The sequence below is a fragment of the Bremia lactucae genome, linkage group LG7, assembly GCF_004359215.1.
Source record: "Bremia lactucae strain SF5 linkage group LG7, whole genome shotgun sequence".
NCBI lineage: Eukaryota > Oomycota > Peronosporomycetes > Peronosporales > Peronosporaceae > Bremia > Bremia lactucae.
In genome coordinates this window covers 878,020-896,340 of record NC_090616.1, presented here as the reverse complement: position 1 = coordinate 896,340, position 18,321 = coordinate 878,020, and the positions used below count along the sequence as shown (strand labels likewise).

The 18,321-nt window shown below is 45.5% G+C and overlaps 1 protein-coding gene across 1 annotated transcript; it reads left to right on the top strand.

The window, feature by feature from the left end:
* Positions 1-6,775: 6,775 nt before the first annotated feature.
* CCR75_007750 (uncharacterized protein) lies at positions 6,776-7,009 on the top strand (the record flags this gene model as incomplete). The annotated part of the gene is made up of 1 exon (XM_067965808.1): positions 6,776-7,009. The coding sequence occupies one exon, from the start codon at positions 6,776-6,778 to the stop codon at positions 7,007-7,009; it is 234 nt and encodes a 77-aa protein (XP_067815949.1).
* Positions 7,010-18,321: the final 11,312 nt, after the last annotated feature.

Below are 18,321 nucleotides of genomic sequence, written 5' to 3'. Positions count from 1 at the left end.
GAGGGCATCTCTGTCCAAATTTGACAGCATTGCCAAGATTGCATCGTTTCCTACGGTCGAACTCATTCGTTCGACAGCACTCCTTTCTATGTCACTTAGCAAGGAGTAGCTTTCACGGGAAACGTGATGCGTATTCCCACTATCATCTAGCATGTCCATGTTAGATGTGGAAAATGTGGTCTTTGGACGGACTACTAAGTGCTACCAGGGTGTAACGGGGCACTTCGACTTGTACTGCTTCAGTCCACTTCGCACTGCTCCAGTTGCGAGTGGTGCCTTACGTCACTTCACGTACACTAGTTCGTGCAGAGGAAGACTTCTCTTCAAGGCAACTAGCTTAGAGAGGGTTAAATAAAAACTGTATTAATATAATTAAGTATCTCTTCTATCTATCTTGTAAATGCTAACTCAATTATAATCTAATACTAAACGTGATGCGTATTCCCATTATCATCGAACATGCGCATCTTTGATGATAGAGCGGTGGCCCTTGAACGGACTACAAAGTGCTACCAGGTGTAACGGGCACTACCGACTTGTGCTGCTTCAGTTTAAGTCCACTTTGCACTGCTTCAGCGCAAGTGGTGCCACACGTCACTTCACGTACACTAGTACGTGAAGAGGAAGAATCTCTTATAAAACACTTGCTTTAAAGAGGGTTAAAATAAAACTGTATATAATATAATTAAGTTCTTCTGTTTCTATCTATTTACTACTTACTTAATTATATACTAATACAAAATATGCAATAAAGTCTTATCTGTCTCTCTCTTTGCGCGCGTCCAGTGCTGACTAGACCGCGGAGCAAGTAGATAAAATGGCATTTATCTAGCAATGGATAAGCTTTCCGAGTATAACTATGTAAAGTATATTCCCTAATAATATTCTCTAATATTATCTAACTTTTAAATAATATATTAAGTATTAACCTTTAAGTGTTAATTTCATGTAACGATACACAACCCGTACATTAACGTTTGCTGGATTTGATTTAATATTCAATTAACTAAATAATAGAGCTTTTGTCTTATTGCAACAATATTACCAAATTCGGTACTACTATAATTATTGAGTAAATTATTAAAGATATAAATTTGTTCTTCTTTAAATATTTTTTCTCTAAGAAAATAATATCTATTGATCCTTGTATAGGTAATAATACTTATGTAACGGTACACCCCGTTACATCACCCCCTAAATAACAGTCACTACGATGACTGATGTGGAGGGACAGTGAAATACTATTATGTCTTTGTGTAATTTGCATGATTGTTGTATTTAAAATTCCAATTTTTATTGCATTACTGATTTTTTTCTGAAATCAATACGTCGATTAATCCGTGCTCGTAGCCCGTGACGCTGCAAAGCTGGCAGCTGCACGGAACAGTGGAGCTGTTGGTGCTGCAAATGTTTCAGTAAACGCATTAGCGTCTACTGTGTAGAATAAGTCACCTCCTATTCCCATTGGAGGTGACTGGGATATATCATCTGCCGTTGCAGGTGACGGTGACAAGTCACCTAATAAACCAATTGTAGGTGACTGGTCCAAGTCATCGTCACCACCCGACTCAGTGGCTACTGTGAAGGCCGCTCGGGTCAGAGCCCGTTCAAACTTCGGGTTCTAACGTGACAACCAAAGAGGTGATGACGAGTTTGTTCGACTCGTCGGACCTCTTTGGTGGGGGTCATCTGAAGATGACTCCATTGGCAACGACCTTTCCGGTGATGTTAGTATTAGTTACCAGGAACGAAGTGATCGTGAAGGGAAGAATGCTGGTAGCGATGCTACTTTGCATTACTAGGAAGTGAATCTAAAGATCGCTCTTAGAGTCATATTAGCGTTAACGTTAACATGAGAAAATGAGAGAGGGACCGCAATACTTTGCGGTGTGCTTTCGAATAGAAGCCTTGGTTGCCCTCTAAGAGTAACATAATTCGCTGGTCTGGAATGACAACGATCGATATCATATTACGGTGTTCGACTCATCCAGGCTTCACAGGCCTGGTGAGGCCGAAACAAAATTCACTATTCTTAAATTCACTATTCTTCATCGATGCCTTTTTCTAGCATCGGTGGTACACTTTTAAGCGGGCAAAGGATGTCAAAATTTTGTTCCAAGCTTGGACAGCTTTTGTACAGAATGCGCAAAGCATAGGCCGTAAGGTCTGGCTTGAGAAACTGGATGCTTTCCGTGAGCAGTTCGAAAAACGGACCGTAGTCGGTGCACGCTACAAGCATGCACCGTTTGTCTAAGGTGGCAGAGGTACCTTTCCTATCGCGGGGGGACTCATGCCCATGCTGTTTCAAGGGTGCAGGTCATGCCGTTAAGAGCGATACCCCCTAAAAGATTCTCGTTGGAGGACGTTATTCTCTTGTGAGATGCGCGAAAGGATTGGGAACCTCAAGTCCTTTAACGAGCACGGGGAGCGCTTGTTTTCTGAGGGACCCTCTGTCGAGGAGGATGGGTCTCATCGTACTGCAAGACGAGACCCGGAACATGTATCGTCAGTTGGGAACGAGGTTCCATACTATCAAGCAAGGCTGGATACCCTTGCCAACGAACCAGATAACTCGTCTCGTCGCCGCGAGATAGCGATGACGGTTGAGAATGTTTTCGTGACCAGTTGAGAATTGTGCGCAAGTTGCGACTGATCAACTGGCGAACGACAGTCCCTTCAAAATGAGCTGGTGACAGCTCGTTAAAAGATCTCTTTCTTGGAGGAAAGGCTAGATCGTCTGATTTATGAGAATTAGACTCTGTTACGAGCCTATCATTATTCAGCTCGGGACCATGAGAATTCGGCAGACGCCTTAGACTGTTTCGGGGTGATAAGAAGCCTCATACTGATGGTAAGGGCAGATTTGTCCAACATAAAAAACGTAGGATGCATACGCATCCTACGAGGCAGCTCGATCGTGTACGAAACGAGCCACTGTTTCTATAGCCAGTAGGAAATCACCTGCTGGCTCGGTTTTGTTTTGGCCTCAGCGCAACCGATGCGCACCGCGACGATGTCATTCTCAACATAAGTAAAAGCATTATTGTTCAAATTAATATTGTTATCGATGCTGAGTCTTTCAGTATCAAAATCAGAAATAGCATTTAAAAAATTACTAAGTTTGTCTTAACTAAATCACCATTGGTATCCTTTGCATTGAAGCCAATGCTCGATGAGCAAGAGCTAGATTGTTCTCTGCTCGTCCAAGTCCCTGCCCCTCTTCAATAAGAGTCACTCACAAACAAGGTGGGCATACGTAGATGGCGCAAGTCATTCACATAAAACGGTGTATGCTTTGTACAAGCATGCACTATATTGTTGATGGCAAATTTTATTATCGGCAAAAACTCGCCCCAACACGTAAAAAATGGACGTATCCGCGAAGTTTCTCTTCAAGGATACGGTTTGCACGCTCTGTCTGACCATCTGATTCAAGATGATCGTAAGTTGACATTTCAATTGTGTTGATATTTAAACATAGCTTGCCAGAATTCCGCCGTGAATTTTAAGTCTCGATCTGAGACCAGTTCACGAGGTAATCCATGGAGTCGAAATATTGTGTCAACAAAGACACGAGCCTTTGGCTGTGATCGACCCCACGACTGCAGAAAGATGTACCATCTTGCTAAAACGATCAATAAAAACGAGACTAACATTATTCTTGTGATAGTCGTCTGAAAATTTGGAGAAGAAGTCCATAGATACGGACTACCAGCAATCTGCCGGAAGAGACAGAGGTTGTAACGGAGCACAAGATAATGCACTGGGCTTTACTCGTTGACAAACTTCGCAAGCGCGCATGTACTTGTGGACGAACTCATACTGACGTGACCGTAGAAGACGCGACTTATCGTGAGATATGTCTACTCGCGCCCACGATGTGCACCTATTATTGCATCGTAGCACTTAAGCTTGATGCGTAAACGCAAATCATTATGGGTGAGGATGCCGACAGGAGGTGTGTCGCCAGCAGTGAAGCCTGGATGAGTCGAACAACGTAATATAATATCGATCGTTGTCATTCCAGACCAGCGAGTTAGGTGCCCAAACCCGAAGTTGTGGCTTAGACGGATCAGTCAATCTTGCTGCGTATGCAGTGGCTTTCTTACGTACATGATGACGCTCGGTAGCTCAATGCTACAGGTGGTGGAGTTTGCCTTAAATAATGCTGTATATGCCTCTGCAGGCTATACTCCGTTCTATGTCAACGGTCTCACCCACCCACGCATTCAGTTAACGATAGCACTGCGGGACGCAGGGCTTGGTGGGATGAAGTTAGCGGATAGGCTTGCTGATATCAGCCCTGTAACCATTTGAAAATAAGTAAGCAAAATTCTCGAGACATGATTAGTGTCAGAACATGTACGTGATACGATGGCTGATAGCCAAGACAAACAATATGGACAAGCAGATGCCAAAAGCAGAACCTATATTAATTCTTATATGGTCGGAGACCGAAGTTATTAAACGCTAAAAATCTACCTACTCACTTAGTTCCTGCAGTCCTCAACACCAAATTGTGCCCGCGCTTTATTGGACCATTTACGGTCGTGACCAAGAAGGGCCTAGCTTGCACGCTTAACCTTCCTAGCAAGCTGCGTACACACCCAGTGTTCTACGTTGGCTTGCTTAAGCCATATCGGGACCCTTCACACGTGGCCTTACAGGCGCTTGTGCCAAGACAGACGGTCGTGCCGCAGATTGCTGCATCCTAACCAGGATGTCCAGCTGGCTTTCTTAACGAGGCTGCTGATGCTTCAGCTTCAAAACACGGTTCTGAACCGCCTCAATAGAGCCCTCAACCCGAGCAACGACCTCACGAAGAAGCAAAGCACCTTCCGCCGAAATTTCGCCCCCCCCCGCGCTGCTTGATGTGCGAAGGAACCTTAGGTTTCGTGTGAAACAATGTTAAAGCGACGTCGTCGTATAGGCCAATACTAGTATCTGGTGAAGTGGCTGGGGTCTTTTAAAAAATCTTGGGAGTTTGAGGTACCTCTTCGGCAAGATTGCCCGTACGCCGTTGACGTATTTGAGCGCCAAGCTCAGGGTCAACTTGCGTCAAACGACGCTTCCCACCACTAGAAGTGGGATTAGGTATATCTATAGCCTCTGTGAGGCTTTGATCCATGGTGCTCGATCAAACGAAGCACTGAAATATTGGCTAGGCTTATCCTCGTTTTGCGGCATAAATGCCGGACGTAACTGGCCTTTGGCCTTAAGCTTGGCGAAATCGAAGCAAAGCTTCCGTTCCAAACGAACGTCAGCCACATTCGCAGACTCTCGAATGTTCCAAATATTGTGGAGGCGGCAGGCCCGATGTACCCAGGTCACAAACGAAGCGTCGTTTTCGCTTTTTGATAAGTTTGGAAACAAAACGATCGGAGTCTTCCTCATTGAGGTCATCGAAGCCCCACGGGCTTGATCACGGAAACGCGTCAGGTATTGACTTCGCGTCCGATACTACTTCGCGCCATTAATTTCGGCGTAAAGTATCGCTCATGAAGAGCGTCGCGAGCAGCAATCTCCTCCGGCATCCTCACCGTGAAACAAGAGATCCAAATGGCCAAGCTGTGACCCACGATCTCTTTGAGACGCTCTTCCACGCTAAGCGGAATGAATCTGTACTTACTATGAGCTTAAGCTTTCGTTTTTTTTGTAGCTTCAAGACGAGCTTGTTTCATGAGAATTGCCCGCTCTTGCTCTTCATCGAGCGAATTCGTAATAATGTTGGACTCAGGGTCCTGTCTCCTGCTCAATGCAGTTAAGACATCAGCAACACCACGTTCTAGGAACGGAATCGGGGCTCATCGACGTTCATCCGGAGAAGAAGGCGTGTAAGAGCGACGCTCTTTCTCCTTTTCCTCTCATGGAGAGTGACCTATAAAGTCCACCATTCCCTCATCGTCGAGGAAGGAGCTAAGTGTATGTGACTCACGCTTGATTGTCATGGGACAAAGAAATGCAAAACACAACCAAACGGTTAGCTGTTTATCTTCCAACCTCAAAGAGCAATGGAGCAAATGTTGTCACTCGGTTTAACTAGGATTCATTAAGCTTTAATAGTTTGTGCGACTCCCTAAGTTATCAATCCCATTAGTTCCAAGAAATAAGAGACTCTCTGAGTCTAAAAGTCTTCTTCTGGCTTTAGGAGCGAGGTAGCTCCGCTACAAGCGAGGTACCTGCAGTACTACAGCTGCCTAGCAATATTTCGCCAGCCCTAGAAGAGACAATTTGTCCTCGGTCGAATGGTTTGTTCGCTGAAAAAACATGCCACGCGTCCTTTTTTAAGACAGTCTGGCCGTTTGTAATTCGCTCTACTCCGTACAAGTCCGATCCATTCTCGAACGCAAATGCACAAAAATCCGAGCTTGTTGATCGATTTAAAGGCTTCGGCATACAGCTTGAGGGGCACGTGTTTGGGCATGACGATGCATCGTGCGAATTTTTTTGAGATGCCACGTGCGGCATGTTGCAGCTTAGCGCAAGGTCGCCGTCGCGCAAGTGGTGATGAAAATCTTCCGGGCGTCAGTCGAAAATGCAATGGCTACGATCGAGGCTGGTTTTCTTGAGACGAAGGATTTAAATGACGCCATCCTTTGATCCGAGAGAGATTTTGGCCACGTTAAATTCGAATTTTCTTAAAACAACTATCAGTCCCAAAACTTGGCATGAGACCTGCGTTTTGAATTGACTGTAATGATATTCATAATAAGAGATTATTTCTGTAAAATTCGTTTGATACGTTGGCGCCACTCGCAAAAATGCACGGCACGAAATGCTTCGTGCTCCGCGCTGCTGCGAGTTAATAGCCAGCGCACCGCTCTCTCACGTCCTTACTAGTCGTGATGGCGTCTTTATTGAACGCTCATCCAAGCCCAGCGTGCTCCATCGATCAAGCGGCACTACCCGCTTACGTGAAACGTCTCAGCCACATCGCCGTTACAAGTCCGCGGATTCAGGAGCTGTGGTGAACCCACCGACGTGCCTGTGCCCTGGATGGGTGATTTGATATCAAAAGGAACTTACGTGGATTAAATAAAAGCAGCCTGGAGACGCTGTTGCTGCGGAAAACTTTGGTGTTGTGCTTGAGACGGACAAGGTGAGGGTCGACGTCCGAGTACCCTTTGCTGAAGCGCTGGGAAAGCACCTAGCAGTCATCGATGACAATGTATTTGTAGAAACGCTTCTTTTTATATGCTGCAGGCACTGAAAGCGCACAAGTAACGACATCACCAAAGAATGCCGATCCCTGAATTGGTTGCTGGCGTCGATCCATTACTGGCAATCTCTAAGCGTAACTTTTGTCGTAAGAAAATGCAAAGACTTCGTCTACGGACGGCCGAACGGCTAAAAGAATATCAGAACACTGTCGCTAGCTTAACGTCGTTCGAAGAAGTCGAATATTAAAGCTCATGGATCTATTTTTTCAAGCAGTACAAGGACGCGTTTGAAGCCAAGCACAGTGGAAGTTGTCGTTATGTGTCAGCTTTTGTGAAGGCCAGTGCTTCAGCATTATTGGAAGTTTCTGGGATCAGTGCTGTGATTGACGAATAGCGACACGAGATGGTGTATTAAGACTATGTCGACATGAGTGGAGCTATATCGACTCAGAAAGGTCTGGTTCATCAATGTCGACTTTCATTGCGGAGGGGCGGAATAAGAAAACTGCATGATGTAGGCCATATTATGCATCCTTCTTAGGGACCGGCAAGACTTTCGAATAGATTATTGTAAGCGTTATCTACGCGCCATTCACCTGTACCTTACGCACACAGAAGTTCGGGCTTCAGTGAGGCGACCTGCTCTCACATTCATGTCCGGCCTTGGCTCGATTGTCGAAAAAATCATTGATACAATCGACTTGTTCCTTCGGCAACGGCCATTGCCTGGTCTTCGTTGCAAGGATGATTCGAGCCGCTGATTCAGATAAAGCCTTCCATCAGGGTTTGGGGGAGACGGAAAACATAATTAACGATGTCATGTCGAATGGCTGAACTTGGCGCTTGTTTCGCTTATTGATGCACCGGAGTTCACGGTGGAGGGTATGAAATGACTTTACAGTTCGGGCTCGAATGATGAGTCACGACCCCTCTACGTCCGTAAAAGACGCGGTGACACCACGCAAGAGCCTCTCGGGTCCGCGTAAACGTCACCCAAAGAAATAATTGATGTCGCGCAGGTCATTTTCTGATTGCTTCTTCCCGCTATAAGACGCCGCAGGTATTCGCGTCACGGCAGTGCCTTTCGACCGCTTCTCGTTTGGGGGAGACGGAAAACATAATTAACGATGTCATGTCGAATGGCTGAACATGGCGCTTGTTTCGCTTATTGATGCACCGGAGTTCACGGTGGAGGGTATGAAATGACTTTACAGTTCGGGCTCGAATGATGAGTCACGACCCCTCTACGTCCGTAAAAGACGCGGTGACACCACGCAAGAGCCTCTCGGGTCCGCGTAAACGTCACCCAAAGAAATAATTGATGTCGCGCAGGTCATTTTCTGATTGCTTCTTCCCGCTATAAGACGCCGCAGGTATTCGCGTCACGGCAGTGCCTTTCGACCGCTTCTAAGTCTCAATCCTAGCAGGCAATTGATCGTTTCTCCGATGCATTGCCCATCCGATGCGAATGCGTCTTGTATACTCAAGGTTCTTCTTCCTACAACTCGCTCGCTCCGACACCATCACGATATATTCGAAATCCAGTATTCAAACCGAAAATACATGCTATAATGCGTGGAGAACAAGAGCAACAGGCCATGGAACGGGCTTGTTGGACCCAATAGGTGATAGAAGCGGTCGAGAACGAGCGAGCTCGCCGTTTGGACGTGTTGAAATAGCTTCAATGTGAAGAAGAAGAGGAAATTTAACGCAGACGTCAATGGGCGATTGCAACAATTGAGAAGGAACAAGCGGCAATAATGCGAGAACTGTTTCTGGATGATATGAATGGGCAATGGTTTCAATCGACGGTTTGGAGGTTTTCGGAAGACTATAAAGTCGTGTGCCCCAGTAGCTGGTTCGGATGCACGTATCGCTGCATGTTGGAAGACTTGGAGTCGCATGTGTCTATCAACAGGTGCCGGATACGTTGGGCCACAAATTCGACGATGCTATGACGGATTTCTACTTGTACGACGTCGTTTATTTTATTGCTGTCCTTGGGTATAAAAAATGTGTGCTCGTGAGAGTTAAGCTGCTCATTTGGTTACGTGTCCAGTCAATCGCATGTACCGAGAGAAAGAGTGGGAAAAATTGGATTGGCGTCGAAATGTCATTCGATTGACGGAGTTGGAGCAAATGAGACGGATGGGTGAGGACCGAGGGGCGACGAATGGGGCTTTGGCGTTTGGGAATTTGCAACGATTGTATGAAGGGTAGACGGCAAGGATGCAAGTGGTATTACATCAAGAGATTGCAGAACTTTATTTGAATCATAAGCGCGTGGCGCGAGAGAAACGGGTATGGATGCAACAGGCTATTGCCATAGTAAGTACGAAAAATCCAAGCGGTATGGAACCAATTTGTACAAGTGGAAGGGTAAGGATAGTTGGCGACGCGGTTACCTGAAGAAGCAAGCGACTTGGATCTCGATATAAATTAGCGCATCTGAAGAATTCGAATTGTTTCAACAGTGCGTCAAGACACTTCCAGATCATTTGCACGACTTCGAGGCATTTCTGGATGTAAATGCCATCACACGAGCGTCCATTCCATTGCTAAAAAAGTGGGGGGGGGTATCGTCACACTTTATGAAAAAGCGACACCAAGCGCTGTGAGATACGAGTTCTCTTAAGACGGATTGAAAATGAGCCTAATCAATATTGAGGCTCATCTTCTCATGACACATCCTCGTTCAATCAAAGCTGTCACAAAATTTAAGAAGTCGTAAAAAACTCAGAAACTTGAGCAACGCGGAAACAGGATATGCCGATGTTCTCAGGCTGTAGCGATTCCTGAATCAAAATACCCGGAGACACACCGAGCAAAGCAATTGTAGAAAATTCAAAATCTTTGCCACATTATATCTAACGCGCCCACCACAACTACCTGACTGCACGCACGAGAAGCAGGTTAAACCGCTCCCTCGCTGTGCTAGGGTGTGTGTCGAAGGAGAGCGTCGCCGCATTACGACGTGCCCGTCTACACCCGTTTTGGTATAGTCCCCCTCCCCCTCTGTTTGTTTCATTAAATAAAAAGTACAGATTAAGAATGAACAGCTTCATCATTCCGCTATATCGCAAAATTGACAATTATACCTCTAAAGACGTCTTTAATTCCCTTTGGACATTGATACATCCCCCGCTAAATTACATTTGGGAACCGATGTAGCCACACACATTAATTATTTACCTCTGTATTTATTTATGAGTAGCGTAATGGTAACAACTTGTTGATAACTAGAATACTTATTTAGAAAATTTTATGTAGGCCTTCCCAGCTTCCGTAGCTCGGAAGGTCTGCAAAAGACTTCGCAATATATGCGTCCTTTCATGTTAAATAGCAAGATGCTTTTTCAGCAAAGAAATTACGAATGAAAGCCGACAAAAAAGTGAAACATAAGGCAATTTTAACTCATGGTTGGTACAAAAAAGAGCACTGAGATTCGCCTATTTGATTCTCTTCCGCAAAAGTTGGTAGAAGTAAAGTACAATAAAATCATCCTTAGCTTGACCTCCAAAGACTAACTAACATGCATGCTCATTTTCTCCCTCACTGTTCGGTTTGCTGCTCTTTCTTTTCGCTCATTTTATGACTCGCCAATCATTTGCGGGCGCTCTTAACTTTTTTTCACCTGTTAGAAGCCGTACATTTAACATCGCCAACGCAGTCACTAATCTCATGTAGATAATAAGGGTTTGTAGATAAAGCGGTGCCCTAATTTAATTTAAGGGGTGTGATATACCAAATGCCAAAAGGGCGATTTAAAGACGATATAAAATATTTTTATTGTATGGGTCATTCCGCTGCATCCAAAATCAAGTAATTGAATAACTGTTGAGTTTGGATGCAGCGGAATGACCCATACAGTGAAAATATATTATATGACGTATTTTTTCAAGACAACGGGGAGGCAGTGTAGCTGTACCGAAAGGAATGTGTGGAAAACCTGGCTTCCAATTTAAATTATACATTCAATCAACACCGCCAGTAGAAATGAATCATGAGCTTCACATTAGTAAATTTTTCTAGGGCAAGAGGGGGTGTCCCGTTACATAAGTATTATTTCGTATAGAAGGAATAACAATAATTAATACCTATAAGACGAAACAAGCAAAGAAGTACAAAATTATTATCTTTATTAATTTTGACTTAAATGTTCCAACACAGTAGAGTCTACCATATTCGAAATGGCTGGGACCGACCAATTTTGATAAATAAAGGAATCATTTAAAAGCAGAGTTAAAGTTAAGTTGGGGTTAGGGGATTGAAGGCGAAGGGTGTTACTGTATTTAAATGAAATTAAGGTGTAACCGACATGTTCAAGGCTCTTTTCGGAAACACTTTTTCGAGGGAAACCCATATTTTGCAAAACGCGTTTTCCACGTGACCCGTTCAACATGGCCGCTAATGGCCACACCCTCACAGACATCCTCCGCAAGGCGATCTGCATGGAGAAGCAGAGACGTCCTGGCCTCACCCAAGAAGCTCTGTGTCGGGGGATGCTGGAGGAGCATGGAGTCACGGTCACCCAAGGGACAATCAGCAACGTCCTAAAGCGGTCAACAGACCTGCTCGGTGCAGCCAAGAGCGATGCAGCCCTTCATTTTAAGCGACAGCGTGCGGCCTCGAACCCGCTGGTGAGGCGGCTCTTGCTCGATGGATTATTGAGTATCAGCGTTATGCAACACCAACGGGCGCCTGATCTAGTAAAAAGCGGCATCGTACATGAAGACGTTGTATCGAACCGTCAAGGATGAGGATACACCCACATTCTTAATTGGTTGGTTGCAGAAATTCAAAAATCGCCGCGGCATATGAATGCACTTCGCTTTGGCGAAAGCGGGTGTGTTGACGGCGAAGCACTGGAGGCGTGCCTGTTAGAAATCCGCGCTCAATTGGACCAGTACAACGCTGCCGACATCTACAACATGGATGATACCGGCCTGTTCCACCGACTGCAGGCCGATTTATTGCTTTCGACACACCAGCTGGAGGGTCAGAAGCAGAGAGCAAAACGCGGATCACGATGACCATCTGCTGCAACGCAAATGGATTTGACAAGCTTCCGCTGTGGGTCATCGGAAAGCTCTTTAACCCACGCTGTTTCAAAAATGTGGACCGCAGAAGCCTGGGCGTTGCCTATCACGCCAACAAGAATGCGTGGATGACTCGCAACGTGTTCAAATCATAAATGGAAGCCTTCGCCAAACACGTTGCCGGTCGGAAGGTCATCCTGATCCTCGACATCTGCTTTGCGCACATCAAGGAGAAGGATCTGGCAGTCGCCGGAATCACTCTGGAGAATACAACGCTGTTGTATTTGCCATCCAATGCGACCAGCAAGATTTAGCCCTTCGACGCTGGAATTATACGTATTTTAAAGCGTATTACCGCAGGCGCTCCAACCGCGATCGCCTTAAGAACAATCAGCCGGACGCAGCGAAGATCAACGTCTTGGAGGCGATTCAGCTGGCGCATGCAGCATGGATTCAGGATATACAGTCTGAGTGCATCCACAACTGCTAAACGCACTGCAAACTCCGGACCTCCGACATGGACAACGCTGCAAATGCCAACGTGGACGTCCCGCAGGCAGTCGATGTGGACCTCCTGAATCAAGTTTAACAACTTTATCGCAACCCGATGTCCATCGACTTCCTGCTCAACAATTCCGACGAAGAGCAGGTAAGCTACATTCCGACAGGGGCAGAGATTCTCGAGAGCGTTCAATTGCCGGAGTCAGCACATTGCCGCTACAGCATTAAGGACAATAGCGTGGCCACACCGCCCGTCCCTCTTCGGAATGCTGCATCGATGCTTGCAGAGCTCAAGACTTTCTGGTTGCAGCAGAAGACTAGGGTAGAGCTCTCAAAGATGGTTCAGAAGATGCAGAATCAGGTGGTAAGTCTTCAGAAAAAATTCTACAAGCAACAAAATCTGGATATTTTTTTGTAGTGGCCCCCCGGCAGTAGTTTAATATTTGTACGGCAAAAAATGTCCGTGGCCTTAATAATAAAAATTAAGGGATTTTATTAAATTTTTTGGCCTGGGCAACATGGGACTCGAAATTTTATTAAATCGGGGAATTTATCTAATTAAAGGATATTAACTACGGAGTCTCTACTGTAATACCAATTTTGTATTGCTGATGCAATAATACATTAGCTTTATTGATTGGTTTATTTAAGTCTAAATTAACCCCGCCAATGTTTCAAGACACGATTGTGCGGTGCGCAAGGAGACACCATATTTAGTTAAATATTAATAAAATAAGTTCAGTAGTAGATAGAAGATCGTTACGTAGGAAATTAAATATATAAATACAGTTTAACTTTTCCTTAATTATAATCCTTTGAATTACTTTTCGGAGCTAAAACCCTTAGCTACTTAGAGACCTTCCTCTGTACCCCTGTGTACGTGAAGTTTCGAGGTACCTCACCTTCACTGTAATTAGTGTAAGGTCAACTACTACTTGCCAGTACTGGTGAAAAGGTGCCCCTATACAGAAGGTGGTCAGGTATGTATCATGTCTTTTTCTGAAGCTGCCCTATTTGTGACGGGGCGCCTTCGCTAGTACTGATATTTGTACTAGTCAAACTACACTAATTACAGTGAAGGTAGGCTGCCTCGATTACTTAACGTACACGACGTGAAGAGGAAGATTCTAAATAGCTTAGAAGTCTTAGCTACTATACGGTAAACTCTAAGGCTTTAGAATAGGGAGAAAGTAAAATTGTATTAATAAATTAAGCTCTTTATAACGATCTCTAACAATTGGCTTTTAATAAATAAATTATTTAACGATGCAATGCGCCTCCTTGCGCGACGCCTAATCATGTCTTTTAACGATTGACGGGCTGATATCAACCTTAAATCAACCAATCAATAGAACTAATGTCTTTTTGCGTACCAAATTTGGAAATATTGGAACGACTAAGTCAAAATTATTTAAATATAATAATTTTGAACTTCTTTACATATTCTCGCATAAGAAATTACATTCACTATTCCTCTTATGAGAAATGCTATTTATGTAACGGGATGCCCCGTTGCATCATGCTCCATCTTATTCAACTGAATGACTGATGTAGAGTGACAAGTGACAGAGAATACTATTACGTCTCTCTCTGTAAAATTAGCACTTGTTTTTTTGTTTGTTAATCCAACTTTTAATTGCGCATGGTATCGAAACCCGTGTGCGTCGCCTATTAGGCAGCAAAGCTGGCATCTGCACGGCTCAGTGCAGCTGCTTGCGATGCAAATGTCTCAGTAGACGCTAAAAACGCGTCTACTGCGGGAAAAAGTCACCTTCTACTCCAAATGTAGGTGACTGGTATAAGGCACCGGCTACTCCCGTTGCAAGTGTCGGTAATAAGTCACCTTCTACTCTCAATGTAGGTGACTGGGCCAAGTCGGCGTCAACGCCCGACTCGGTGGCAACAATAGAGGCCTCCGGATCACCGGGTCCACGTCCCTTAAACCTGCAGGTTTTTACTTGACTACCAAAGAGGTGGTGACGAAGTTGTTTGACACTTCGTCAGACCCTTTTGGTACACAGTCATCTGGTGATGACTCCATGGACGATGATAACTTTGGTGATGTAATTTGCATCACCAGGAACAAAGGGATCGTAAAGATCACTTCGGTAAGCACGGTACTGGTGGTGCCAGTGCACGAAGTGGTTCAGAGGATCACTCCGACAGTTCGCCCGTACCATCAGTATGAGGCTACTTCCGATTCCAAGCCACCCTGGAACACTTTAAGGCGTCTGCCGAAGCCTGATTGATCCGAGCTAAAGCATGATAGGCTCGGGACAGAGTCTGATTTAACGAATCAGATGATCGATTTCATCCCCAAAGATTGAGACCTTTTGACGAGCTGTCGCCAGCTCGTTTTGAATAGACTGATATGTCCGTTCGTTCGCCAGTTGATTATTTGCAGTAACAAAAAATATTGTCGACCGCCATCGCTACCTCGCGACGACGGAACTTCTCACCGGGCTCAATGTCCTTCCGTAAATAATAGAGGACGTAACCCAAGTCACTGTGTTGACTCGGGTTCGCCTCATTCGACAAACCCGATTTCTCTCCTCCTTCAAATCCATTGACGGATTCCAGTGGCGAAAAGCGTTTCTTTGTTGAACGCTTCTCGAACCACCATGAGGTGAAAGGGGTTCAAAACGAGTTATCTCGCTCGTTGGCGAGGGTAATAACCGCTCGCTCCAACTCGTACGATTCGCGAAGTTTCTCTTCAAGGATACGGTTTGCATGCTCTAACTGACCATCTGATTCAGGATGATCGGAAGTTGACATTTCAACTGTGTTCCAAGTGATTTCAAGCGATTTGAACATAGGTTGCCAAAATTCCGCCGTGAATTTAGGGTCTCGATCTGAGACCAGTTCACGAGGTAACCCATGGAGTCGAAATATTGTGTCAACAAAGACACGAGCCTTTGGCTGTGACGACCCCACGACTGCAGAAAGATGTACCATCTTGCTGAAACGATCAATAAAAACGAGACTAACATTATTCTTGTGATAGTCGTCTGAAAATTTGAAGAAGAAGTCCATAGATACGGACTACCAACAATCTGCCGGAAGAGACAGAGGTTGTAACGGAGCACAAGATAATGCACTGGGCTTCACTCGTTGACAAACTTCGCAAGCGCGCATGTACTTGCGGACGAACTCATACTGACATGACCGTAGAAGTCGCGACTTATCGTGAGATATGTCTACTGACGTCCACGATGTGCACCTAATCTGCATCGTAGCACTTAAACTTGATGCGTAAACGCAAATCATTATGGGTGAGGATGCCGACAGGAGGTGTGTCGCCAGCAGTGAAACCTGGATGAGTCGAACACCGTAATATGATATCGATCGTTGTCATTCCAGACCAGCGAGTTAGGTGCCCAAACCCGAAGTTGTGGCTAAGACGGATCAGTCCATCACGCTGCGCATGCAGTGGCTTTCTTACGTACATGATGACGCCCGGTAGCTCAATGCTACAGGTGGTGCAGTTTGTGTTAGATAATGCTGTATATGCCTCTGCAGGCTATACTCCGTTCTATGTCAACGGTTTCACCCACCCACGCATTCGGTTAACGATAGCACTGCGGGACGCAGGGCTTAGGCTTGCTGATATCAGCCCTGTAACCATTTGGAAACAAGTAAGCAAAATTCTCGAGACATGATTAGTGTCAAAACATGTACGTGATACGATGACTGATAGCCAAGACAAACAAAATGAACAAGCAGATGCCAAAAGCAGAACCTATATTAATTCTTATATGGTCGGAGACCGAGTTATTAAACGCTAAAAATCTACCTACTCACTTAGTTCCTGCAGTCCTCAACACCAAATTGCGCCCGCGCTTTATTGGACCATTTACGGTCGTGACCAAGAAGGACCTAGCTTGCACGCTAAACCTTCCTAGCAAGCTGCGTACACACCCAGTGTTCTACGTCGGCTTGCTTAAGCCATATCGGGACCCTTCACACGTGAACTTAAAGGCGCTTGTGCCAAGACAGACGGTCGTGCCGCAGATTGCTGCATCCTAACCAGGATGTCCAGCTGACTTTCTAAACGAGGCTGCTGATGCTTCAGCTTCAAAACACGGTTCTGAACCGCCTCAAAAGAACCCTCAACCCGAGCAACGACCTCACGAAGAAGCAAAGCATCTTCCGCCGAAATTTCGCCCCCCCCCGCGCTGCTTGATGCGCGAAGGAACCTTACGATTCACGTGAAAAAATGATAAAGCGACGTCGTCGTATAGGCCAATACTAGTATCTGGTGAAGTGGCTGGGGTCTTCTAAAAAATCTTGGGAGTTTGAGGTACCTCTTCGGCAAGATTGCCCGTACGCCGTTGACGTATTTGAGCGCCAAGCTCAGGGTCAACTTGCGTCAAACGACGCTTCCCACCACTAGAAGTGGGAAAAGGTATATCTAGAGCCTCTGTGAGGCTTTGATCCATGGTGCTCGATCAAACGAAGCACTAAAATATTGGCTAGGCCTATCCTCGTTTTGCGGCATAAATGCCGGACGTAACTGGCCTTTGGCCTTAAGCTTGGCGAAATCGAAGCAAAGCTTCCGTTCCAAACGAACGTCAGCCACATCCGCAGACTCTCGAATATTCCAAATATTGTGGAGGCGGCAGGCCCGATGTACCCAGGTCACAAACGAAGCGTCGTTTTCGCTTTTTGATAAGTTTGGAAACAAAACGATCGGAGTCTTCCTCATTGAGGTCATCGAAGCCCCACGGGCTTGATCACGGAAACGCGTCAGGTATTGACTTCGCGTCCGATACTACTTCGCGCCATTAATTTCGGCGTAAAGTATCGCTCATGAAGAGCGTCGCGAGCAGCAATCTCCTCCGGCATCCTCACCGTGAAACAAGAGATCCAAATGGCCAAGCTGTGACCCACGATCTCTTTGAGACGCTCTTCCACGCTAAGCGGAATGAATCTGTACTTACTATGAGCTTAAGCTTTCGTTTTTTTTGTAGCTTGAAGACGAGCTTGTTCCTTTATGAGAATTGCCAGCTCTTGCTCTTCATCGAGCGGATTCGTAATAATGTTGGACTCAGGGTCCTGTCTCCTGCTCAATGCAGTTAAGACATCAGCAACACCACGATCTAGGAACGGATTCGGGGCCAGCCGACGTTCGTTTGGAGGAGAAGGCGTGAAAAAGCGACTCTCTTTCTCCTTTATCTCTGATGGAGATGACTTCTAAAGTCCACCATTCCCTCATCGTCGAGGAAGGAGCTAAGAGTATGTGACTCACCCTTGATTGTCATGGGACAAAGGAATGCAAAACACAACCAAACGTTTAGCTGTTTATCTTCCAACCTCAAAGAGCAATGGAGCGAATGTTGTCACTCGGTTTAACTAGGATTTTTTTAAGCTTTAATAGTTTGTACGAATCCCTAAGTTATTAATCCCATTAGTTCAAAGAAATAAGAGACTCTCTGAGTCTAAAAGTCTTCCTCTGGCTTTAGGAGCGAGGTAGCTCCGCTACAAGCGAGGTACCTGCAGTACTACAGCTGCCTAGCAATATTTCGCCAGCCCTAGAAGACACAATTTGTCCTCGGTCGAATGGTTTGTTCGCTGAAAAAACATGCCGCGCGTCCTTCTAAGACAGTCTGGCCGTTTGTAAT